Genomic DNA, 26,865 nt, shown 5'->3' with positions numbered 1-26,865 from the left:
ACCTGTGGCTGTTTGCAATTTTAAAGAGGTAGATATTAAGTGGAAAAAAAAATGCATATGTTGCTACAGAAAGATATGTAGCCATTTTTGGTCGCAGGGATTCAGACATAGACGGCATGATGCTTGAACCAATTTGTCTCGTGTACTGCCTAACAAAGCTCACCCAGCCATGCTTTCTGATGTAAAAGAGTATTGTGATTCCTTTGGAGAGTGATAATAAACATCTAGGGGTATATTTACTAAACTGTGGGTTTGAAAAGGTGGAGATGTTGCTTATAGCAACCAATCAGATTCTCTCTGTCATTTTGTAGAATGTACTAAGTAAATGATGGCTAGAATCTGATTGGTTGCTATAGGCAACATCTCCACTTTTCAAACCCACATTTTAGTAATTATGCCCCCAGGGCTTAGCTGCCAATGACAGGCCACCTTTAAATAGCTAAATGTTACATTCTAAGAATTGTTCCTTTAGTGTTTAAGATACTTTATTTTCTTAATTATGATGCAAGAAGAGAAATAAATCTTAGTGTCATGGTATTGGCACTATAGTTCAACATAACAACCATGGGTGAACTTCTGTATATGATAACATTTATAACAAGTATATATATATATATAGCCAACAAGACATTTCAGCCAATGGGACAATTCTTTATTTCATTTTTTTATTTATAGCTTCCTTATGTGGATTCCAGAGCAGTTCACCTTGCTTTTCTCTTTCTCCGTGGACTTATCACCTTAATGGGTGCCAATAGTGCCTGCGGCTATCCCTTTAAAATGATGGATCTGATGCCTTGGAACACATTTGATGGGAAGCTCTTTCATCAGAAGTACCTACAGTGTCATGGACGGAGACCTGTGGAGGAGATCTTTGAAAATAATGTGAGTAATATATATAACAGTAACATCTCAGCAGACACTTATATACATGCCATTGTTGGCGCATTGTACACAGACATAAATAACTATCTGTAAACATTACATTATTACTGGCAAGAACATAATATACAGCCAGAGGCAGGCTGGACCGGGGGGCAGGGGGGCAGTCTAACGGCTGTTCGGGCCGGCCGTTGCGATGCGGCCGCACCATTATGACGCGGCCGCATCGCGTGTCACGTGTTCCCCGCCTGTGCGCCCCCCGAGCTGAAACCTGCCAGCCCGCGCCTGTATACAGCCTATATGGTTAACGTGAGGTGGGCAAACTTGAGCCCAAGTTCTATAAGTTGTTCTGCAGACAGCTGTTCTTTGGAGTTTGTGAATATCTTTTACACTTTAAGAAGACTTTTATTGGAAATAACATAATACACTTATTTTACACTCTGTTAATTACTCCTTTTTGTTATCTCAATACACAGATGCAATAAGGATACCAGGGGCAAACACAGGAGTTTTAAGGGGGTTTCCCCCCCCCAAAAAAAAAAAAATAGAGAGAGAGCTGCTCCGCACCAGAAACCCCCACTGCATGCGCCCCTGGATACATACAGACTAAGTAAAACAATCATGTTTTACCTGCAGTGCAGTTGATTGTGACCACTATACAGCATACATGCCAACTTTCCCGGAAAGTCAGTCTCCCGGGCTCCCGGGCAAGCTGGCATTTCTCAATCATTTGACGCGATTCTCTGTGAATCACGCCATTTTGGAGGGCGGGAGGGGGCCGGACGAGGCCAATCGCGTCATTTTGGCCCCGCCCCCCACGACGTAAATTGCGTTTTCACGGGGGGGGGGGGGGCAAAATGACGCGATTGGCCTCGTCCCGCCCCCTCCCACCCTCCAGTCACAAGTTTCCGGGAGTTGGTAAGTATGCTATACAGTGGCTGCAGCTGGAACCTAGCAACTATGCTCACTGAAGTGCAAAAGGCACTTAAAATAATACAGGTTTCTATTCAGGTGTGTCCTGCACTTCAGTGAGTACATAGGATAGTTTCTTGAGATTAATGATCTCTGTAATAGCATGTTTCTATATTGCACACAGCTTACTGGACCACATGTAAAACAGACTTGTTTTTTCAAGTGTGTATGAGCCCTTACTGGAATGAACATACATAATCTACGCCTGATAATTACAGTGAAGAAATACATTACATATGCAGTCAAAAACCTTTACATTTTCAGTTGACTACTGCACTACTGAATAAACTATTAAATAAGAGATGTTTAAACAATGACTCTACAATGTGATATTATATCATATGTACGAAAAATGGGTTTAAAATAAGCAGTAAATTAGCCTGAATAAAATCTGGCTTCTTACACCTATCCAAAAAAAAAACTTCTACTGCAGACAAAATCTTGTCATAGATATCGATGTAAAATCTTAGAAGTAAATCTACTAAAAAATGTGTTTGGTGGCAGTTTAAAACCATCCCACATTGCCGGCGGTTTAGTGCTCCAAACTGCTGCCTTTCCTACAGTGTGATTTGAGGCTGGGGGATATATTTACTAAACTGCTGGTTTGAAAAAGTGGAGATGTTGCCTATAGCAACCAATCAGATTCTAGTTATAATTTATTCAGTACATGCTACAAAATAATAGCTAGAATCTGATTGGTTGCTATATGCAACATCTCCACTTTTTCAAACCCGCAGTTTAGTAAATATACCCCATGGAAGTTAAATGGTTAGCGATGTGTAGGAGATTGAAAATAGGTAAACCGCCGGCTGATTGAACTTTCTTGCAATTTACATTATAAGAGGAGGTATCATTGACTTATGAATTATGGGGGCAATCATTAATTGATTACGAGGCAAATTTATTTTATACTTAACTTATGGGGGGCAAATTTTATTTTAACTATATTAAGGAAACAATACTATACATATATTATCAGTGTAATATAAATATATAATTATCTTAACTGGACAATACTATTTGATCACTTATGGGGGCTATAACTATATATGATGCATGCATGTGGCACTATATAATTTTCCCCTTATAATATTATTATTATTATTATTATTATATATATATAATAAATACCCTCATAATATTGCACCCTTAATATTATGAAAAATAATATTAACCCCAATACTTTAATTATAAATTAATTTTACCCCTTATTCAATAGCTATTGATTGCCCCCATACTTGAAAAGTTAATGGTACCTCTACTTATTTTATGAATGACAAGATAGTTCAAACAGCATGCAATTTGAGCAATCTCGACTGTAATAACCACCTTTTTTTTTTACTAAGCGGTTTGTTAAACAGCAGTTAGTAAATCTGATAGTTTGGGGGGAATTCAACTGACGTTACTTGTGAGAATAATGTGGCTATGGTAATAGTGCGCATTATTACCATTACTGTGGTAATTTCTGAGAGCCGCGAGCAAAATCCGTGTTAAAATTACCATACTAACAGTAATAGGGGGGGATTCAATTCCCCCCGAAGTACCGCCGCGCTAAAGGTATTACCGTTATTACGGTAATATTAACCCAGCTTTCTGCTCGCAGCTCCCTAAAAGCCGGCGTTAGAACTACCGTAATAACGGTAATAATGCGCAGAATTCTCCCCATAATGTGTGGGCCACGTTATTCTCACAAGTAACGCTGTCAATTGAATTCCCCCGTTTGTATTTCGATCATGTTCAAAATCTGAGTAATTTTAAATGTAGAATTATTAAATAAAAATACACCATTTTGCCACAGAGACAGCGTAAACTAGTGATCTGTTGTTTGTTAATATATATTTTTTACAAATATTTAACTTTCAAACTGCAAAGGCCAAGTGATATAACATGGATTACTTTTCATTCTTAATTCAAGTACAGTCCCAGTGCTTAGTCCCTGTGAATTTCACATTAGATTTTAGATCTAAAGAGATTGCAGTGATATTTTTGTGTTTTTTACATTGCAAGTAGAATCAGTAACAGAGTGCATCTAGCTAAAACTGGCTGTTTTTACTGTACATATAAGTGTATAAGTACAAGCAATCCAAGCTCATGGTGGGTTGACAGAATGGGGCTTTTATAAATTAAGGCTGCCCTCCATTGGTTTCCCACTAATAATGCTACTAAGCAGTTCTCAGAACTAGCTGTTCCATACATATTGTTTGAGATTAATAAGCATTTTCCTTACAAGCTAGCACTTTCAAAACTTGTTTTATCAGGAACATGACCAGGTTTGTGATTATTGTAATCTTTGAAACAGACTTGCTGTTTTTCTTGTAAGAGGATGTACAGAATTTGTGTTTAGTGTTTCCACTGAAAACAAAGTTTGCAGCCCTAAGGGCTAAATGATGTGCATTTTGTGACTTTTGTAATAACCATTTTTACAGAATGCATTGAACATTTGAAACTATTCTAATATCATGCATGTTCTTTTATTTTTGTTTCCCAACTGTTCTTAAATATAAAGATTAAAATGTATCTATAGTTCCTTGGTCTAAGAGGATTTTTAATCCAAGTTATAGATGCGGTTGTTGAGGTAGTGGTGCAGTATCATTACGTTGTTTGTCTAAAGGCATGGTATTACTGTGTGTATATATATATATATATATATTTAAGTAATTTCATCGTTTTCCAATAAGCATTGTCTAAGCGATTTTGTGTGGTTCCCAAGCACAAGCAATTTATTTAGCAAAAGCAAAAGTTTAGCAGTTCAATAAATTGGTACAATACAGCCGATACCAAATACATACATACAACATACATACGCCGCGCCTGCTGCGCTCTGCTGGTACCAGCTACAGTACTTCAGTACAGAAGACTGTGGTCAGATATTTTATCTAGTTCCAGGGAGCTGTATATAAACACTTAGTGATACAGTGAAAACAATACAGATAATGTGGCTTGCTTCTATAGGTCCAGGCTTCAGGAGGGTCCAGTGTAATGCAGGTCATAGGCCAGTTCAAACAACCCCCTCCAAAGGTGGGGGTCAACATTCCAAGGGTGGGGGTCTGCTCTCCAGATGATGACTCTGATTTTCCCGGCCAGAATCCAGTTTAAACTAGTCTATTTACATTATACAGACAGTATCATTTTAAACATTTATTCCCTAACATCACTAACTAGAGTATGCAATATGCGATCCCTTCGGCGAATGAACCGGACAACTGCGGATAAATAGGGGATTAAAATTATACTAAACATGACATATTTCCTGAAACCTGAACCTTAAATATCACTAAAGTGTACATATAACCTTATAATATATATAACTATAAACCAAATACCAAATATCTGCTCATAAACGACTGTGGAATGGAACCATTATGAATATGAAATACCGTATATACTCGAGTATAAGTCGACCCGAATATAAGCCGAGGCACCTAATTTTACCACATAAAACTGGGAAAACTTATTGACTCGAGTATAAGCCTAGGTTGGAAAACAGCGCTAATTTAACCACAAAAACCTAAATAAAAATGATAGGTTCCATCTATGAAATCATTTTTAGCTAAACCATAAATAACAGTACATGGCAACATTCATAAATGATTATAAAATCATTGGGTACAACCTAACCTAAATAAATGAAAGATAATGTACGCAATACCCTAGGGTGCTCTTTTGTGATGTAAATTGATGGGTTTGTAAAAAACAGTTTTGACAGGTGGCATCCCTGTATATATGAGAGAGAGTTGTAAAATGAAGTACAGTTTTCACAGGTGTAATTTTTTAATTTACATCTGTATTGGAAAGGTGTTTTAGGTTAAAAAAAAAAGGGGAGAGAGAGAATATTTCAGCTGGATTACACACATGCTGCAGAGACATATCAAGTGCATACCTGCCTTGTATCTGGTTTTAAATGTCAGATTAACGAAAACGCAATTAACTGTCACAAACTTAGATATATTTCAAACCTAAGGCATTTGATTGCTTCAGCCAGCCGTCCTTTCTTATTATAAGCCGCCCGAGAACCACGCTGTTTCACAATGCTACTTGGAAAACGGAGTTCCATCCTTAATCAAAAGCTTAAGTAAACTACAAATCCCGGTGTGCACCGCGAACGCAAGGGTACGCTTTGCCCTCTCAGCCAAACCGAGTAATATGCAGTTGAGAAAGGAGGTATAGAGCCAATCAGGAAATAGATTGAGAGATGCTAGGCTTACCCCGCAGTGGAACGCACGTGCGTTCCAACAACAGGAAGTTCGGCATTTGGAACGCAAGTTTGCGTTCCAAATGCCGAACTTCCTGTTGTTGGAACGAATATGCGTTCCAATGCAGAAGTTAACAGCCGAGGGACCGGACACCAGGTAAGTTCACCCGTGTATAAGCCGAGTGGCCTTTTTCAGCATACAAAAATGTGCTGAAAAACTCGGCTTATACACGAGTATATACGGTATATAAATAAATGAATTTGAAGGTGCGAGTGTATGCGTGCGTGTTTTATCGTGCAATCGCATCATGCCACGTAACACGTACTGATCACAATTGCATGGTAAAACAATATTAATCAATATACTTTCTTTCATCCAATTATACGACTTCGACAGCTCCACCCTTTGATAGTACAATAAACTATCACCTTACAGATTTTATATGCAGGATCTCAGTTCCACGTTTCATTGTTCTGTAATGTATGACCACACTGTCTGTAGATCTCAGACAGGTTACCATAAAAGAGTCATAATCCTAGAAACAAGTTTACTTTTACTATAGAACATGTACCTCTGGAGTTTGGAGATAACCTTTTGTATGCCTTTCAATGGTGCAACAGAACATGTAATGCATTATTTGGAAGGGTACAGGGTACGATAGAACATGTATCAACAATATAGAATATTGTACTACAGTTCTTCATGCCTAACATGTTCATCTGTTCAAAGCATGTCTTTTAACTCAGACATTTAAATAATGCATGTTCACCATTAACATCATCCTATGTATATCAACAATGTCGTGTATGTTCTCCTTCAGCTTGAGTTAGTATATACACTCTAATAATATCAACAGTTCTTTTTATCAACTCTTGTGGGGTGGGCTATTGTCTGTTCGTTCTTCCCAGTCTCTCAATACTCAAGTTTCTTTGTACGTGAAACAGGGATCGGCCTGCCAAATATTGGGAGACTTCAAACTAAGGGACCTAGCTGTTTTACCTTTCCCCTAGTGACCTCCCACCCCATAATTCGGGTACCTCAGGAATATTTAGTGGAAAGAGAACTAGTCCTACTTGATATAATCTCTGAGGCACTTGAGAGCACACCCAGCACTCTTTGGTTTACAACCATACCCTCCCAAGAATGATAATCATTCTCAAGGATGCCTACTCCTCAGACAATAGCATCTCACACTTTCTCCAAGCTCCAAGGTTTCCAAATTTTCCTTTTACCCCTGAATTGAATAGAGTAATTGGCTGGACCGATTGTGCTACCAACTTCTCCTTCATCCCCAACTCCTCAATATCACTACCTGAACCAGACTCTGTCACTCGTTCACAATTGAAAGAATTGACTGTCCTGAAAAGAGAATGAGATGAGAGAAACACAAAACAGGAAAAACTACTACTTCATGCTGGACAACTGTCTTTGCAAAGTCCTTGGCTCAGATGTCATTAACTGCAATTGGGGCCTCTCAGAACAGATTCACGAGTGTAATTGGAACCTTCTCTGGGTGTTAGCTCCTCTGCAGTAGATGGAGTGGGTACTGGTGTCTCTCTGCTACCCCTAAGGACGTGATGCTGGTCGTCAACACTTGGTACCTGTCTGTCAAACAACCTGAGCATAGAAAATTACAGTTCCACAACTTACTCTCCCTGTCCAACATCCTGACAGTTAGTGTAACACCTCAGGAGACAGTGTTTTGAACTTTCTCGGTTGCTGTCTCACTATTTGCTTTACCTCTCAAGGTCTAAAACAGTCTCTCCGTTACAAACTCATCACAAGAAAAAGTCAAACACATTTCAAAAGACAACAGGTTAAGAGGCGTGCTTTTGATAGTGGGGAGGACTAGTGGCTAAAGCTACCAGCCACTCCAATCAAGTTTCAACCCTCAGTCTATTCAATTCATTCTAGCTAGTACCGTTACTTTATTTTCCCACTGGTTTGTGCCTAATCAAAAGTATGTAAATCACTATCACTGCTCATACATTATACATTTATTGCCAATAACATGAATACCCCTATCACCTTTTATAACTCTAGGGATATCACATTGAATAACAAAAGCCCTGAGTATGACACAGCATTACATTAGAAACATTTCAATACACCTTTACCCAGATATATTTCATTGGTACACCAGTACATACTTGAGAATCCTGCAAGGTGGTAATTGGATGACATGGATTTGTTTTACCTGGAGAAAGTCCATCTGTAGGAGGGGTATGGGATGGCTCTATTGGTTTCATCTTTCTGACACTCTCTCAATCAAGACAGGACATTGCCTTCCTACTAGCTTGTGAAGAAACATTTGGTGCACCCCAATATACTCTTACCAGCTTGCACATACCTTCTGTACCTAGCTTAGCCAGACCATGTACTGCCTCCGCTGGGTCTGGAACATAGACTCTGGGAGCTACTGGTCTACCTTGTCCATCTTTCCAGGGTCCAGAAGACTCCTGACCACCTCCCGTCTCCTTCCAGACTGTTTATTCTTCAGGTAATACAAATCTCATATATTAACTAATTTGTGTGTGTGTGTGTATGGGTGTGTGTGTGTACATAGTTTAAAACAATACAACAAAAAACAAAACATAGATTTGTCAGCTGTCACATAAAACCCTGCTGTCTATTTGACAGCCATGTCCGCCCTGGTGTGACAGTCATGTACAGTCGTGTGTGTAATTGTGGACTTTACTAACAGCTGATTCAGTTAGTAAACTGTGTCACTGTCACAAGTCCTCCATGTAATTTCCTACTCATGTACGGCCATTGTTATATAGAAAGTTTTTTTAAGTCGCCTCAATGTCGCCCCCTAGTCTAGAAAAATGCTGAAGACCAATGTATATCAACTGATTTTCCCTCTGCCAACTCACGTGCCATTTTCAAGCCCACACGTTCAACTACTTGAGAAGGGCAAAGGGGTCTATCTCTATAACACTTTCTTCAAATAGAACAGTATCCAGTACATGTCTGTCTAACAGTGACAAAAATATAACATGAACATTTTACATTTTCTAGGGTTTCACATTATGTCATGTCTTGTGGAAAAAATCCTACTCCAATGTTCTACACAGAGATGCATATCTGTATGTCTAACCTCCAGCGATCACCTGTCTTCCACCCTTTGTGCATATATATAAAGGCACACTTTGCACATGAGACAAAAAGGCAGATATGAAATCTATAAAACATGAATGATATTTCAACAGCAGAAACCTTTCTGCTTAAAATTAGCAGCTTCTATACACATAAAACAAACCCCTAGCTGCTTCGGTGACTTATTTCAATCTAGTGTGTGTATCCCTGACTCCGTCTGATGTCACAAATGTCTTAGCCCCATGAATGAGACCATGTGTACAAGTTTTCGTATCTTCTTTACAAGAAAAAAAATGAGATATTGACAAGAGAAGTAAAGACTGTGAAATAGGAAAGCAAAGAAATGATAAGAATACAAGGATTTGAAAACAGAACAGCAGAAAGGGAGATTTTACAGCAAACAAGACAGCTGGATTGGACACTACTTATTCCACTAATCCCCTTAGCTATTCACTAAACTATGACCCCTCCCCATTCTTCTCAAGTTTAACTGGGGGTTACGTGTCACCCATCCAATCCAGTGTCGACCATCGCTAGCTCATATGGAACTCGGTATCACCATAACTATATACTTTTGCGACAGACTTCCTGACTTATAATAGAGAAGTGCAAAATTAACTCTTAGTGACTCATACTTTGTATCTCACATGTGTTTCTGCCTGAAATACATATAACAATATTTAGAACAAAGTATGTACATACTTCATATTGAATAATTTTGAATAATGACTCTCAGTCAAATAAATTATCATGAGCCAAAGCAACCTAAAACAAGGAGTGTTAAAATGACATATTGTTAATTTGTCTTTCAAGATAAATTTTTCCACTCCTCTATCCAACCCCTTAATCACTAAGCATACATTTCTTTTGTTTTGTCCTTATCCGTGAAAAAAAAACAAAAAACAAGATAGTTATTTTTAAACAACAAAGAAAACAAACATTTGCATTCCTTACCATCGGCCAGCGATCAGGAAAGTAAACACAAGACAACGTAAAACAAACAAGCAATAACAACAAAGTATATTTTTAACTCAATTTCTTCCTAAACCTGCACACTGATACTTACCACTGATTAGCATTTGCCTTGCCTGGTCCTAATCTCCTAGCTTTCGTTCCATCATCATCATCATCATCATCAATTTATATAGTGCCACTGATTCCGCAGCGCTGTACAGAGAACTCACTCACATCAGTCCCTGCCCCATTGGGGCTTACAGTCTAAATTCCCTAACATACACACAAACTAGGGTCAATTTGTTAGCAGCCAATTAACCTACAAGTATGTTTTTGGAGTGTGGGAGGAAACCGGAGCACCCGGAGGAAACCCACGCAAACACAGGGAGAACATACAAACTCCTCACAGATTAGGCCATGGTCGGGAATTGAACTCATGACCCCAGTGCTGTAAGGCAGAAGTGCTAACCACTTAGCCACCGTGATGCCCACTTAGCCACCGTGCTGCTCCAATATTTTCTTTACAATCTTTCCTCAAGTGTCCCTTCTTAAGGCAGTTAAAACACTTCAAAGATTTCTGTTTCTTTCGTCCCTTGTAGTGAGTTTTATAAATCAGGTTGTGAATGTAATCTTTCTAAAGACTGGATACTCACCATCATTAGCCTATCACTCTGTGCCTTTTACATATGTTTTTATCATGTTCCATGGCAGACTCTCTAATTTAATTTACCATGAGACCTCTCCAATAAGGCAAGGAGGTTTGTATCCTGGTCTTTAGATCCTCCCTCAGACCATCCATTAGTACTGCAACAGCTACTTCCCTGTGTTCCACGTTTTCCTTTATATCTGGTATCCCCGTGTACTTAGTCATAGTTGCCAGAGCCCTAGCAAATAGTCAGCTGCAATCTCACTACCTTTTTGTTCGATAGAGAAAATTTTTCTCCAGTCCACTATCACTGGAAAATATATGGCCAACTGTGAAATTATACGTCTAATATTTTCCTGATTATCATCCTCAGTTAAGGACTTATCCTCCTCCAATATACAATCCTTGATGAAATTTTGTATATCAGTATCAAGAGGAAGACAGGCCCTAAACACCACTCGTCAATCTTTATTAGTAGGCTCATGTGCATTACCTAAATGTCTAATAAATTTCTGACACTTGGCCAAATCTTTTCTAGGATCAGAGAAATCAGACATAATTGAAAACAGTTCAGTCCTAGTCCTAGTACATGTTTTATGGGAACTACACCATTTTTGTCCGCCTTCCCATTGGGAACTGCTGTTGTGCGGACAGGATGCAAACCTACCAAATCACTACATTTTGGACTACTTGCTGGAATTACTGTTGCAATACAACGAATTTCCCTCTTTCTATTAATTTCTATATTATTCTCATCAATTTCAGCCGCTGCCCCTGCTGGTGGAAACGTTCGTTTTCCTGGTCCGTGTGATGCTTCTTGCATGTTACTGGCATGGGCAATGGCTGAAAAGACGGTGGGTACATTTTCTTCTTCTGAAACATTACTCTCATCATAACTTAATACACCATACAAATTACCCATTACATTTTCAACATTTTTGGTATCGGCTGTACTTACCACCCCAACCGCATCTTGCAGCTGGGGCGCTCAGTTGTCCACGCTTTGCAACGCCCACTTCCGTCGTGTGCACGCTTTGCACCACGCCTACTTCTGCTGAGCACGCGCTCCCTTGCCACGTGTACCCTTCTCGTTGCCACAATTTTAAACAGTCATCATGTTCAATTCTCGTTTTTGTTGATTTTATCAACCGCACTTTATCTCTAACATTATTTAACACCCCTGACTCAAAACTACCGATGTTTGGAAAAGGTCTCACACACTCCCGGGTCATCTTGACCCATTTGTTGCAGTACGTCGTTGCGTATGCACCATATTTATTATGCATAACATACTTTGCCGAACCAACTGGCCATTCCTTAGGCAGCACACAATTGGCCATCTCTTCTTGGCCGTGGACGATTTCAACAGGTACATCCCCTCAACTCCACGTCACTGAGTACCACTGAAAATTAACACGTGATTATCAACGTACACAATGGAGCAACAACCTAACACAACTGGGATCAGACAAGTACCAACTTCACAATACTCCTCTGCCTTTCCTTGTACTTTACAACTGTTAGCACCCGATACTTATTATGAATATCAGTGGTTGCAGCGTATTTCCTCCCACATCTCCCAAGTCACAATCACGGCTGCACAATCAACCATGCGGTCCAATCGCACCGCTTACAGATACTACCTATCAGTAAGCTTTGCGATTACTATTGGGAATCCTGCGAAAACCTGTTATTTTCGCTTTGAGTATACCTGCCATGTATAGTCTGTGGTGTTGTAACAGCCGCGGCGGTGCCCAGCCGTCAAGACTCTCACCTGCGTCCCGGCCGTCGCTATGATGACCGGGACGTCACTTCCGGGGGTTGTGGCAGTCTCATTGCGCCGCGTCCCGGCATTAGGAGCAGCCGGGCGCACATGCTAGCACACCTGAAACCTGTCCTGACAGCCTCTAGGGCTGATTACGGTTTGCCTCCCATTGGTCACTGCCTGTCTATAAGGCAGGGAGGGCTTAGCCTCCCGGCCGGTTATAGTTCTGTCTGCCAGTCTGTAGCTTGCTCCTGTACTGTTTGGTGAAGAGCCTTGGATATTGACTACCCGTGTATGACCCCTTGCCTGTTCTTGGAATTTGAGCCTTTGCCTGTGACCCTTGACCTCTGCCTGTGTACCGTTCCTGAACCATTGCCTTTGGTCCTGATCCGCTGCCTGTCCTTGGATTCCGAACCATTGCCTGTGACGCTGACCGTGCTGTTTCCTGACACCTTCTCCGGTGCTCTGTCCAGTCTGCAGATCGCTGTTCCGCCGCTGTTCCGTGTGCCATCACCTGTACCCGTACGCAGCTGTGTCAGTATAAACTTATACTACTTTGAGTTTAAGACCTGGGGCATCTGAGTATGTGAGTATAACCAGTCTCTATAGGAAAGGTGGCTGCTATAGGTGAAGTCCTCCTATACCTGTTCTATAAGTTTATGCCGCACTGGTTGTCGTAACATTATAACCGGCCAGTGAAACTGGGAAACTATTCCCATGGATGAAAGCGGAACAAATCTTTCTCCAGCACAAGTCTTGGTGGGCCAAATTGAAACACTTTCTCAGATTGTTCAAGGCCTGTCACATAGATTATCTGTGCAAGAGGAATCTGCCCGGGCCTCACAAGCCCAGCAAGCTCCTTTGTCATGTACCGTTGAACCTAAATTGAACCTGTCGGATCGGTTCTCCGGAGATAGAACCTTATTTCACAACTTTAAAGAAAGTCGTAAACTGTACTTTCGCCCCGTTCATCTGGATAGGTACTTCAAAAAGTTTCCATCATTATATCGCTCCTGCAGGGTGATCCTCAATCCTGGGCATTCAGCCTTGTGCCCACAAGTCCTCCACTCCAATCTGTGGATGCCTTCTTTGATGCTCTGGGACTCCTTTATGATGATCAAGACAGAGTTGCCTCGACTGAGTCACACCTCAGGGCCTTGAAGCAGGGTCGTCGCACTGCTGAGGAATATTGTGCGGAGTTCAGTCGCTGGTCCACAGATAGTGAGTGGAATGACCCTGCACTCCGTAGCCAGTTCCGTTTGGGTCTTTCCGTACAAATAAAAGACGCTCTGGTGCCATATCCGGCACCAGCTACTTTGGAGAACCTCATGCAACTGGTCATTAAGATTGACCGCCGGTTTAAAGAAAGGAAGGCAGAGAGAGAGACACCTCTGTTACCTCAAGCTCTTTTCTCACTTCCCCTGCTGTACACTATGGAGCCGCTGAGCCCATGCAGCTAGGTGCTTGTCGTCTCACGACAGAAGAGAAAACCTGGAGACTTATTCTAGGCCTTTGTCTCTATTGTGGTAACGGGGGCCACCTTCTTAGAGCTTGTCCCAACAAGCCAGACAAGTCGGGAAAAGTGCAAGCCTAGATAACGTGGAAGAGGTTCATCTAGGCTTACAAATAATATCTTCCAAAATGCTCTCCTGGTTCCTGCGGTTATCTCCTTTGGTGCACAATCTGCTTCTATCTCTGCATTCCTGGACAGTGGCGCCGCTGGAAACTTCTTGGATCTGAATTTTGCCCATTCCTTGGGAATACCTGTCATTAAGCTTGAGTGGCCCATCACTGTCTGTGGCCTGGATGGAGGCCCTCTACCAGGTGGAAAAGTATGTTCACAGAAACCACTATTACAACTCACCGTGGGGGCACTACATTCCGAAGCCCTGTCCTTTTATCTCATTAGGTGCTCTTCAGTTCCAATGATCCTGGGACATCCTTGGCTACAACTCCACAATCCGGTCATTGATTGGAACAAAGGAGACATCATTCACTGGAGTCCGTCCTGTTCTTCATCCTGTTTGTCTGTGCCTGTTCGTCTGCTCCAGGTTTCTTTGGATCAGCTGCCTATTCCCTATCATAAGTTTCAAGATGTATTCTCTAAACAGGCAGCTGACACTCTACTTCCTCATTGTGACTATGATTGTGCAATCGACCTAGTCCCTGACTCTAAACTCCCTAAGGGTTGATTGTATTCTCTCTCGATTCCGGAAACGCAAGCAATGGAAGAGTACATCAAGGAGAATCTCAAAAACGTCTTTATTAGGCCTTCGAAATCTCCTATAGAAGCCAGGTTTTTCTTCATCTCCAAAAAGGATGGGACTCTTCGACCATGCATAGACTTCCGCGGGTTGAATAAAATCACCATAAAAAATACATAACCGCTTCCACTCATATCTCTTCTCTTTGATCAACTCAGAGGTGCTTCAGTATTTACTAAGATTGACTTACGAGGTGCATACAACCTTATTCGTATCAGAGATGGTGATGAGTGGAAGACCGCATTTAACACTCATTCAGGTCGCTATGAATATTTGGTTATGCATTTTGGTTTATGCCACGCACCTGCTGTCTTTCAGGATCTAATTAATGATGTCCTCAGGGAATTCCTAGGCCGCTTTGTTGTGGTATACCTGGATGACATCTTGATCTTTTCCTCGTCTTTGGACCAGCACCGCCTTCATGTGAAACAGGCCCTGCTCAAACTCCGGCAGCATCAACTCTTTGCTAAACTAGAGAAATGTGAATTTGAAGTTCGAAAAGTCTCTTTTCTCGGGTACATTATTTCCCCAGAGGGGTTCCTAACAAAGTTCAAGCAATCTTAGATTGGGTACTTCCAACTAATCTCAAAGCCAGGAATGGAGGCACTGGCTAGAAGGAGCTGTCTATGTTATCTCTGTGCTTACGGATCACAAAAATCTCCTGTTTATTGAATCTGCTAAACGCTTAAATTCCAGGCAAGCACGTTGGGCGTTGTTTTTCACCCGTTTTAAGTTCATTATCTCTTACAGACCGGGCTGCAAAAATACCAAAGCGGAAGCCCTCTCCAGAAGTTTTATTTCCTCTCGCACCCCGTCTACAATTTCGCTTCCTATTATTCCTCCAGCTTCCATCCATGCAGGCTTGACATTGGATCTAGGGGCATCTCTCAGCCGGTTCCAAAGAATTGCTCCTCCCTAGACTCCTTCTGGAAAATAGTTCATACCGGTTCACCTTTGAAAGGCCGTCTTATCCAAAGCCCATGAAAATAAAAGTGCTGGTCATCCAGGCATCTTTAAGACAATTGAAATTCTATTACGCTCCGTTTGGTGGGCCACCTTATCTTCTGATGTCAGAGATTTCGTCCTATCCTGTAAGGATTGTGCCAGGAACAAGTCTACTAGAAATTGTCCGTCAGGTCAACTGATGCCCTTGTCCGCTCCAACTAAACCATGGTCCCATATCTCAATGGACTTCATTGTGGATTTACCCAGCTCGTCTGGTCACAGTACACAGTACAATGGGTGGTGGTTGACAGATTTAGCAAAATGGCCCACTTTATTCCATTGGCAGGGTTACCCAATGCTCAGACCCTAGCATTATTATTCATCCACCATGTCTTTCGTCTCCACGGCTTTCCGGAGGATATTGTTTCGGACCGTGCATCTCAATTCATCGCTCAATTTTGGAGATTCTTCTGCACTCACCTGGGCATCAATATCAGCCTATCATCTGCCTATCATCCGCAGTCAAATGATCAGAGAGAGTCAATCAGTCTCTGCAACAATTCCTTTGATTATACGTCTCCAAATTCCATAACAACTGGTCCTCATTGCTCCCATGGGCTGAATTTGCTTACAACAATGCCTCTAATTTTTCCACCTGGCTCTCTCCATTCTTTTGTAATTTTGGATTTCATCCCAGGGCCAATTCCATTTCTACAATGAATTCTTCTGGTTCCTCTGGTATACGTCCAACTGCCTCTTGTCTTAGAAATATTTGGAAGAAGGTCCATTCCGCTCTGCTTCAGGCCTCTGCTCGAGCAAAATTTTTTTCTGATCGCCACCGCAAGACCTGTTCTCTTAAAGTGGGAAACAAAGTATGGCTGTCTACCCGCAATATTAGAATCAAACAACCCTGCAAAAAATTGGGACCTAGGTTCATCAGACCTTTCGCTATTATTAAGAAAATTAACCCTGTTGCCTTCAGGCTCAAGCTGCCTTCTTCCTTAAGAATTCCTAATACAATCCACTGTTCCCTCTTGAAACCTGTTATCTCTTCATCCAAATTTGGAACTCACGAATCATCGAAACCTCCACCAGTCAACATGCATGGGTCTCATGAATTTATTGTGGAGAGAATTCTCGACTCAAAGAAAGTCCAGGGGCAAACCCATTTCCTAGTGCATTGGAAGGGCTACGGTCCTGAAGAACGCTCTTGGGTTCCCCAGAAACGCCTGCACGCTGCCAGTCTGCTCAAGAGATTCTTCAAACAATTCCCTAAAAAACCAGGATGTCGGGGTTTCTTGACCCCTCCTCAAGGGGGGGTACTGTTACAGCCGCGGCAGTGCACAGCCGTCGCGACTCTCACCTGCGTCCTGGCCGTCGCTATGACGACCGGGACGTTACTTCCGGGGGTCGCTGCAGTCTCATTGCGCCGCATCCCGGCATTAGGAGCAGCCGAGCGCGCGCGCTAGCACACCTCAAACCTGTCATGACAGCATCTAGGGCTGATTACAGTTTGCCTCCCATTGGTCACTGCCTGTTTATAAGGCAGGGAGGGCTTAGCCTCCCGGCCGGTTATAGTTCTGTCTGCCAGTCTGTAGCTTGCTCCTGTACTGTTTGGTGAAGAACCTTGATTATTGACTACCCGTGTATGACTCCTTGCCTCTTCTTGGAATTTGAGCCTTTGCCTGTGACCCTTGACCTCTGCCTGTGTACCGATTCTGAACCTTTGCCTGTGGTCCTGATCCGCTGCCTGTCCCTGGATTCCGAACCATTGCCTGTGACCCTGACCGTGCTGTTTCCTGACACCTCCTCCGGTGCTCCGTCCAGTCTGCAGATCGCTGGTCCGCCGCTTTTCCGTGTGCCAATCACCTGTACCCGTACGCAGCTGTGTCAGTATAAACTTATACTACTTTGAGTTTAAGACCTGGGGGCATCTGAGTACCTGTGAGCGTAACCAGTCTCTATGGGAAAGGCGGCTGCTATAGGTGAAGACCTCCTATACCTGTTCTATAAGTTTATGCTGCACTGGTTGTCGTAACAGGCGTCTCTTTTTCCCCTGTTCTTTGTTAGAACAGAACGCCACTCACAGGTTATAAAGGTTTCTTTATATCCTGGTCGCCTTTCAAACAGAACCTTTGTTTTCAGGTCACCTTTTTACCGTGTTTCGTCAAACATACCTGAACAACACCCCTGTAGCATTTCAACAGTAAATCAACTCTTGTCTGTCTCTTTTCAACAGTACATAAACTCTTCTCTTATCTGTCTCTTTTCAACAGTAAATAAACTCTTCTCTTATCTGTCTCTTTTCAACAGTAAATAAACTCTACTCTTATCTGTCTCTTTTCAACAGTAAATAAACTCTTGTCTTTATGCATACCATTTACATACACATACACCTTTTTGTTTTCTGCGCAGAAAATCAATTTTCCAAACAATAGTAATATCTTTTCAGAGGCTTTAGCAAGTCATTATACTATACATATAACAAACTATCAAAATGACTGTTTAAACACGTGGCAACAACACCGGAAGTGCACATATACAACGCAGGAAGTACACATACGCTATACAATGCAATACATTTAAAAAGCAAAACGACAATACAAAGAAACAGTTTTCTTTCTTGTCCCTAGATTCAAGTTAGCGCTCCTTAGATTATGCAAAAACGGACATTCAGTTTCACAACACAGAATGATGAACAGGTTTTAAACACATTGCATTCTTACCCGTTTATGACGCGTCAATCCACCCTTTGTTGAGGAACCGAAATCCGTATGCGTTGCGTATCGTCCAGTAATGTAACCACCAACTGCGAGGCCCCAAATTATTAAAGTAATTTCATTGTTTTCCAATAAGCTTTGTCTAAGCGATTTTTGTGGTTCTGCAGCACAAGCAATTTATTTAACAAAAGTAAAAGTTTAGCATTTCAATAAATAAGTACAATACAGACGATACCAAATAAATAAATACATACATACATACGCTGCGCTCCGCTGGTACCAGCTACAGTACTTCAGTCCAGAAGACTGTGGTCACAGATGACTGTTTTATCTGGTTCCAGGGAGCTGTATATAAACACTTAGGGCTAGATTTACTAAGCTGCGGATTTGAAAAAGTGGGGATGTTGCCTATAGCAACCAATCAGATTCTAGCTTTCATTTATTTAGTACCTTCTACAAAATGACAGCTAGAATCTGATTGGTTGCTATAGGCAACATCTCCACTTTTTCAAACCCACAGCGTAGTAAATCTAGCCCTTAGTGATACAGTGAAAACAATACAGATGATGTGACTTGCTTCTATAGGCTCAGGCTTCAGGAGGGTCCAGTGTAATGCAGGTCATAGGCCAGTTCAAACAACGCCCTCCAAAGGTGGGGGTCAACATTCCAAAGGTGGGGGTCTGCTCTCCAGATGATGACTCTGATTTTCCCGCCCAGAATCCAGTTTAAACTAGTCTATTTACAATATACAGACAGTATCGTTTTAAACATTTATTCCCTAACATCGCTAACTAGAGTATGCAATGTGCAATCCCTTCGGCGAATGAACCGGACAACTGCAGATAAATAGGGGATTAAAATGATATATTTCCTGTAACCTGAACCTTAAATATCACTAAAGTGTACATATAACCTTATAATTTATATAACTATAAACCAAATACTATCTGCTCATAAATGACTGTGGAATGGAACCATTATGAATATGAAATATATAAATAAATGAATTTGAAAGTGCGAGTGCATGCGTGTGTGTTTTATCGTGCAATCGCATCATGCCACCTAACACGTGGCGTACTGATCACAATCGCACTGTAAAACAATATTAATCAATATACTTTCTTTCATCCAATTATACGACCTCGACAATATATATAGATATATATATAGATATAGATATATATAATATAAACATAAACAATATATTATATGAACAGAAACAAACAATAAAGGATATTTTACAATGGAGAGTTTTAAACAAGAAATGCTTTGCTCAATAAACATTCTGTACAAAAATTCTAAAAACAATACAAACTATATAATGAATCTATAAATATATGCAACCAGCATATTTATGAATGTGTACACATTAAACACCTTGCATTGGTATATAACCTTTGTATATTTACAAACAATGTGGGGAATTCAATTCAACGCAAAACCCATTAGGAGCCTTACGTGATGTGTGCCTGTGTGCACTTGCGTGTATTACGTCTCTGTGCTGCGAGCAATAATCAGCGATGTTCTACTACCCTAACATCTCATGGAGTCTCATCATGCAAGGCTCCGACGAGACTTTGCATTGAATTGAATTCCTCCCATAGTATAGAGCATATTCTGTTATGTACTAAATGTACACTGTTCATGGAAAGTTACTGCATTGGCAGTTTATATTGTTGTTTTATGTAAAACAGATAAAGGGGAACTGTACATTGAATTGTAAATTATATATGACTAATGTATCCCTTCTGTAAATTATAAGGATATTAGAACTCACTGAGAAGTTTTATGAACATTCAGGACACTGAACTAGAAGATGACTTCTAATATCAGTAATAATTTAAAGTTGGGGGTTTATTATTCCTTACAATAAATTAATTTTATTTAAAAACACATTCATACTGACACAGACTCATATTGACACTGATGCACAGACTTGCACTTATACACAACCTCAAACTGACACACATACAACGACAGTGACTTACACACAGACACATAGTGACACTCAGTCTCACACATTGACAGAAGCCCACTCCCTTCTTTTAACTTTCTTGTAGCAATTGAAGATGCCTGCACACTGCGTTCCTGTCATGTCCTAGCGTTATTTGAGGCTCAGGATGTGGCCGATAGGAAGTTGCATTAGCTCATTTACCTATGTCTTTCTACAGGGTTGCATCCTTGTGCCTGGAAGATGGTTGCAACCAAGAACATAGCATAGGGGAAGATTTCTATCTACTATCCTAGTTGTCATCCTAATTTTCAAACTACTCTTTAAGGGCCTGATTCATTAAGAGATTCAAAACAAATGTCTTGTGCCTTTTTTAAAAACAATGCACAGAATTTGGGCATACACTGATCTGAAAAAACGCCTTTTGTTGAATACGGGTGTAGGTCAAATTTACGAACATCATGAAGTGGCCCTCCGGGAATTCCTGGATGGAGCGGGATGGGGGGCGGGGTTTGTCAAATATCATCATTGTTGGCCCCACCCTCGTGATATAATGATGTGTACACATCATTTTACAGCGGTTGTGGTGCCAAAATGACGCGATTCCCTGAGAATCGCGTCATTGCTGCTCTAATTCTGTCCACTTCACTAGGAAGTGGGCAGATGCGGGAGAATTCCCTACTCTCCCGGGAATCCAGGAGACCTACCCAGAATTCAGGAGTCTCCTGGACATTCCGGGAGAGTTGGCAAATATGGTGTAGGTACTGTTATGTGCGTATTGTCGCTGACCAATAACGATTGTCGAACCTCGATTTGTGCTTCCAAAGCACAAAGATTTATTCGCAATAAGTAGAATAATATGCTCAAGCAAAGTAATAGTAAATACAGCCGTTACTTATCGCAGGTGCTCTGGATCCAGTGCAGTCATTCAATCCTGAAGTCTGGGGACAAGATGTCTGCATACTGGATCACAAGCTGCTGCTTATATACACAATCAAATACAGTAATACAATGAAGATGGTATAGCTTGCATCTATTGGTCCAGGTCTCAGGAATGTCCAAGGGGTTGTCAATCATTGGCTGGTTCATCCTAAGGAATCCAAAGGAGGGGGTCATCTCTGCAGGGGGTATGCTCTGCTCTTCCCGCCAAGATTCCTTAGTCTTAAGTAGTTCATAATTCCCTATCATTCATAACTTGTGTATGCACTCTGCGATTCCCTCGCAGAGTGAACCAAACAGTAGGATATGTAACAAGGTTCATTATGATACCACTCATGATGTTATTCCTTCCACCCGTTCCGTGTATTTCACTAATATGCATGTAACTCTGATATAACATATAAATACTACTATATTTCGACACAACTGACTATGTGTTGCAACTACCATTAATGTGTACTATTTTATAAGTATGCGTGTTTGTGCGAATGTATGGTAAAAGACCGATTACTGTTCACGCCGCAGCATGCCCTGGTACATCGTAGCGTACCGTACGCATCTATTCAGACAAAGACAACCAAGTTTGCTAGACTTTAATTGAAATGGCTTTATCCAATTTGCTGACTTCGACAGTTCCACCCTTTGATAGTGTACTAAACTATCACCCAATCACCGTTTCAAGTTCAGGTTTATACAATGCTTCTACACAGACCATGATCTCGGTATCTGGTACCACCCTTTCAGTCTCTTTCTCAGTGTTACTCCTATGAGACCGTTTTCCTCACTTCAACACAGTAGGAACACATTTGACAACTAAACTAATTGCTAAGATGACACCCAGTATAAGGAGAAGGAGCTTACCTACACTAGCAACCATTTCCTGTACCCACTCCCCCAGACCGGAGAACCATTTCACAGGGTTCAACCACGAGCACCAACCCGCCACCTTTTCCCCGACCTCATATAACGAAGAATTATGGCTCTAGAGACACATACGGAAGGTATGTAACTGGATTTAAGGTGCTACATCGTTTGATGGTGATGTTTGAGGGTGCCATCAGAGCTAGTTCCCACTTTGTGAATCTAGCTGAAGAAACATGTCTGGTTTGGGCTGAATTTAACAGAGCTGATACAGCATGGGGTGTATAGATAGTTGAATTATGTCCTAATACTACGTCCTCGCTCTTACTCACCAGAAGAGCCGTTGCTGCTACACTTCTGAGACATGTTGGGAGTGATCTTGCCACATTGTCTAATTGTGCACTGTAGTATGCTACCGGTCTGCTAGCGTCACCATGTTTCTGTGCGAGGACCCCTGCTGCACAACCATCAGCTTCTGTACAAAATAGCTCAAAAGGCTTTTCATAATCAGGTATTCCCAATGCAGGTGCTCTAGTCAGACTATCTTTAAGATTAAAGAACGCTTGCTCTGACTCTTCTGTGTGTACAACACATTCTGGTTTTGAGGAAGAGACTAGCTCCTGCAATGGTAATGCCAGAATAGAAAAACCTGGGATCCAGGATCTACAGTATCCACACATCCCCAAGAAAGTACGAATCTGCTTCTGGCTCTGCGGCAGAGTCATGTGTTGTATGGCCTCAATTCTGTCGGTTGTCAGGTGTCTTAGCCCCTTAGTGAGGCAGTGTCCTAAGTATTTGACCTTAGTCTGACATGGCTGTAATTTATCCTTTGCCACCTTGTGCCCTGTTTGTGAAAGATGAAGCAACAACAATTTAGTATCATGTAGACATGACATAAAAGAATCAGAGCACAACAACAAATCATCCCATTGTGGGGTTGAAAGGATTGCAAACAGTCGTGTAAGGCTTGGGAGAAAATACTGGGGCTGTCAATGACCCCCTGGGGTAGTCTGGTCCATGTGTATTGCACTCCCCTGTAGGAGAATGCAAAAAGGTATTGGCAGTCATGGTGAAGAGGGACTGAGAAGAAAGCAGAACATAGATCAATGACAGTAAAATGACTGGCAGACGGTGGAATCTGCATGAGGATGACAGCTGGATTCGGCACTACGGGGAATTGGCTCTCAACAACTTTATTAATTCCCCTTAAGTCCTGGACTAATCTATAGCCCCTCCCACCATTTTTCTTCACAGGGAAAATGGGACTATTTGCTGTACTGGCTGTACGAATTAAAATCCCTTGTTGTAACAGCCTCTCAATAACAGGATATACCCCTAGTTTTACCTCCGGTTTTAATGGATACTGTGGGATTTTTGGAGCTATCCTTCCACTTTTTAGATTGACCATGACCGGGGCTACGTTTGCCATCAGTCCAGTGTCCTGTCCATCTCTGGTCCATAGGGAACCTGGTATATCCAGCAACATCCCCTTTACTTGAGATGGACTTTGTTCTATAACAGGAGAGTGTAACATTAACCTTTGAGGGGTGTCCAATATATCCTGTACCTCATGTGCGACCATCTCCAGTATACCTAAGAACACACCATCAGAAGTACAGTATATGACACATCCCATTTTACATAACAAGTCTCTCCCTAGCAAGTTAGTAGGAGCCGCTGCAGCCAAGAGAAACGAATGTTTAGTATGCAGAGGCCCGATAGTAACTTCAGCGGGTTTAGTTAGAGGATAATGTAACACTTTTCCCGTTACCCCCATAGCTGGAATAGTTTTACTGGTCACCTGTAGATTGAAAGGAGAGGTTATCACAGATCGGGCCGCCCCTGTATCTACAAGAAAAGTTTGTTTCCTACCAGCTATGTCAACTATCATTTTTGGTCCTTCACTCTGACTCTCAGTTAACCTCACTGGCTGTAGACTACAGGTATGACCTGACCCCTAGCGCTGACTATTGATTTCCCGCGCAGCATTTGCTGCTGTAATAAGCGCGGGTAAATGTGAGTCTTCTAGTCTATGTGAATCCCTCCTTGGAGGATATCTATGTGACCCTTCATTAGGATTATACCTTCCCTTTGTACAATCTTTTCTCATATGTCCTTCTTCTTTGCAATTGTAACATCTGAATATTCTGCATTTCCCGTTATGTGGGTTATATGCTGGTGGTCGTGTATGCATTTCCCCTAATGCCTGTATACTCACCGTCATCAACTTGTCACTCTTTTCTTCCCTTTTCCTAAAGATATTTTTGTCATGTTCCACAGCAACTTCTCTAAGAGAATCTACCATGCTGCCTCTCCAACCAGGGGTTGAGGTTTGTACTCTTGTTTTTAGATTTTCCTTTAAACCATCCATCAGTACTGTTACCGCTACTTCCCTATGATGTGGGTTCTCCCTTATATCTGATATCCCCGTAAACTGTGTCATTGATGCAAGAGCTCTACCAAACTAATCCGCTGCAGTTTCACTGTCTTTTTGTTTTATGGTGAAAATCTTACTCCAATTTACCACTACTGGAAAATATATGGCTAAGTGTTTGAAAATTCTTTCTATATTCTTTTGGTTAATCTCATCAGTCAAGGTGTCATCTTCCTCCAACAAACAATCTTCAATAAATTTTTGTATGTTCGTATTGGGAGGAAGACACGCCCTCAACACTACACGCCAATCCTTATTGGTTGGTTCGTTGGCATTTCCTAAGTCTTTAACAAATTTCTGACATTTAGCTAACTCCTTTCTAGGATCTGGGAATTCAGTCATAATGGAACATAATTCTGATCTAGTCCAGGGACAATGCATTGTAGCATTTCTTAAAGGAACTACACCATCCTTATCTGGTTTCCCATTGGGAACTGATATTGTGCGGACTGGGAACGCACCCTCTGGTACACTGACTTCAGGGGACACTACAGGATTTGCTGGTTCTAGATTTAGAACGCTTTCACTCCTAGTGATCACGCTACTCTCACCTATCTCAGCCATTTTCTCATACTTGTGCTGAGCCTCTAGTACACTAACGGCATGGGCAATGGCCGAAATCACAGTGGGTTCATCTTCATTTTCAGATACACTTGATTTAAACTGGCTTAAAACAGGATACAACTTAGCAATTTTTCTATTTTCAGTTTTAACAACGGCTGTACTTACCCCTCCCGCCACATAAGGTGGCGGGGGCGCGCTTGCGCTGAGTTCGCCACGCTTCCCAACGGCTACTTCCGTTGTGCGCGCTTTTAGCCACGCCTACTTCCGCTTTGCCTTCGCTGCTCTGCCACGTGTTACCTTCCATTTGCCACAATTTTAAACAATCATTATGTTTATTCCTCACTTTCGTTGAGGTAATCAACCATACTTTATCTTTTACAGTATTTAGTACCTCTGCATTAAAACTCCCTATTGTTGGGAAAGGCCTATTACAACCTTTGATCATCTTGACCCACGTGTCGCAATACGCAGTTGCGTATGCACCATATTTCTTACACATGAGAAATCTCGCTGAACCAATAGGACCTTCCTTAGGCAGTACCTTGGCCTTCTCTAGCGTTTGCTTAGCACCCATATTGAACAATAGGGTCCCAGAAATATCACAATATCCTGCCACAAAAAAGGGTTCCAGAAATAACACAATATTCAGCCACTAATTTTCAACACTACCGCTAGAGATGTTTTTACCGGCCTGTGGACGTATTTGTTACAAGCCGCGTCCACTCGCTTCCTCTTGTATTAAACAAGGACCCCTAATACAGAAATATCAATGCGGACTAAAGGGTTATCAGCTTCCTGATCACCCCTGACTCTCCAACAAAAATCTGTTGAGTTTATTACAACTGGTAGCATCCGGTAAAGTCAATTACCAGCCTTACCAACGTAATTCCTCCCCGTTACTCCCAAGTCACAATCACGGCTTTCCTTGCCGTGCGGTGCAATCGCAACGCTTAAAGCTAATCCGTAAGCGATGCGATTACCATTGGGTGCACGTCGCGAAAACTTATTCAGTTTCAGCCCAACGGTATACCTGCCTTGTATACCGTACACCAGTTGGGCACCTGCCTCGTCAAACAGCAACTGACACTCTATTTTGCAATAGATAAAACCTTAGTGTATTTAAAGTCAACAAATCACATGACATACACCTTTTCTGCGCAGAAAATAAAAGAATTCCCAACAATAGTAATAATGTCCCAGAGGTTTTCACAAGTAATTATATTATGCACATATAATAACTATCAAGACGATTGTTTAACCACGTGGCAAATTTACCGGAAGTTCGTGTACGCACAGCAGGAAATACACATACGCTAAGCAATGCAATACAGTTAAAACGCACAATGACAGAAAAAAGAAACAGTTTTCTCTTTTGTCCCTAGGTTCTAGTTAGCGTGCCCTAGATAATGCAACACAGAGTAAAATTCAGGTTTTGAACACAATGCGTTCTTACCCGTTTATGACGCGTCTCCACCCTTTGTTGAGGAACCGAAATCCGTTGGTCTTGCGTATCATCGGCAACGAAACCTCCAAAGCTCACGAGCACCCAAATTGTTATGTGCGTATTGTCGCTAACCAATAACGATTGTCGAACCTCGATTTGTGTTTTCAAAGCACAAAGATTTATTCGCAATAAGTAGAATAATATGCTCAAGCGAAGTAATAGTAAATACAGCCGT

General features: G+C 41.5%; 1 protein-coding gene across 1 annotated transcript in view; it reads left to right on the top strand.

Moving 5' to 3' along the window:
- Window positions 1–26,865, top strand: part of FAM120B (family with sequence similarity 120 member B) — a 278,632-nt gene that overhangs the window by 207,295 nt on the left and 44,472 nt on the right. Inside the window, exon 7 of the mRNA XM_075203367.1 lies at window positions 676–882. Coding sequence (XP_075059468.1) covers window positions 676–882 — 207 coding nt within the window. The remainder of the gene's footprint in view (window positions 1–675; window positions 883–26,865) is intronic.

The sequence above is a fragment of the Mixophyes fleayi genome, chromosome 3 (assembly GCF_038048845.1).
Source record: "Mixophyes fleayi isolate aMixFle1 chromosome 3, aMixFle1.hap1, whole genome shotgun sequence".
In the NCBI taxonomy this organism is placed as follows: Eukaryota; Metazoa; Chordata; class Amphibia; order Anura; family Limnodynastidae; genus Mixophyes; species Mixophyes fleayi.
The sequence above is the reverse complement of the archived record's forward strand: the minus strand, read 5'-3'. Positions and strand labels throughout refer to the sequence as shown.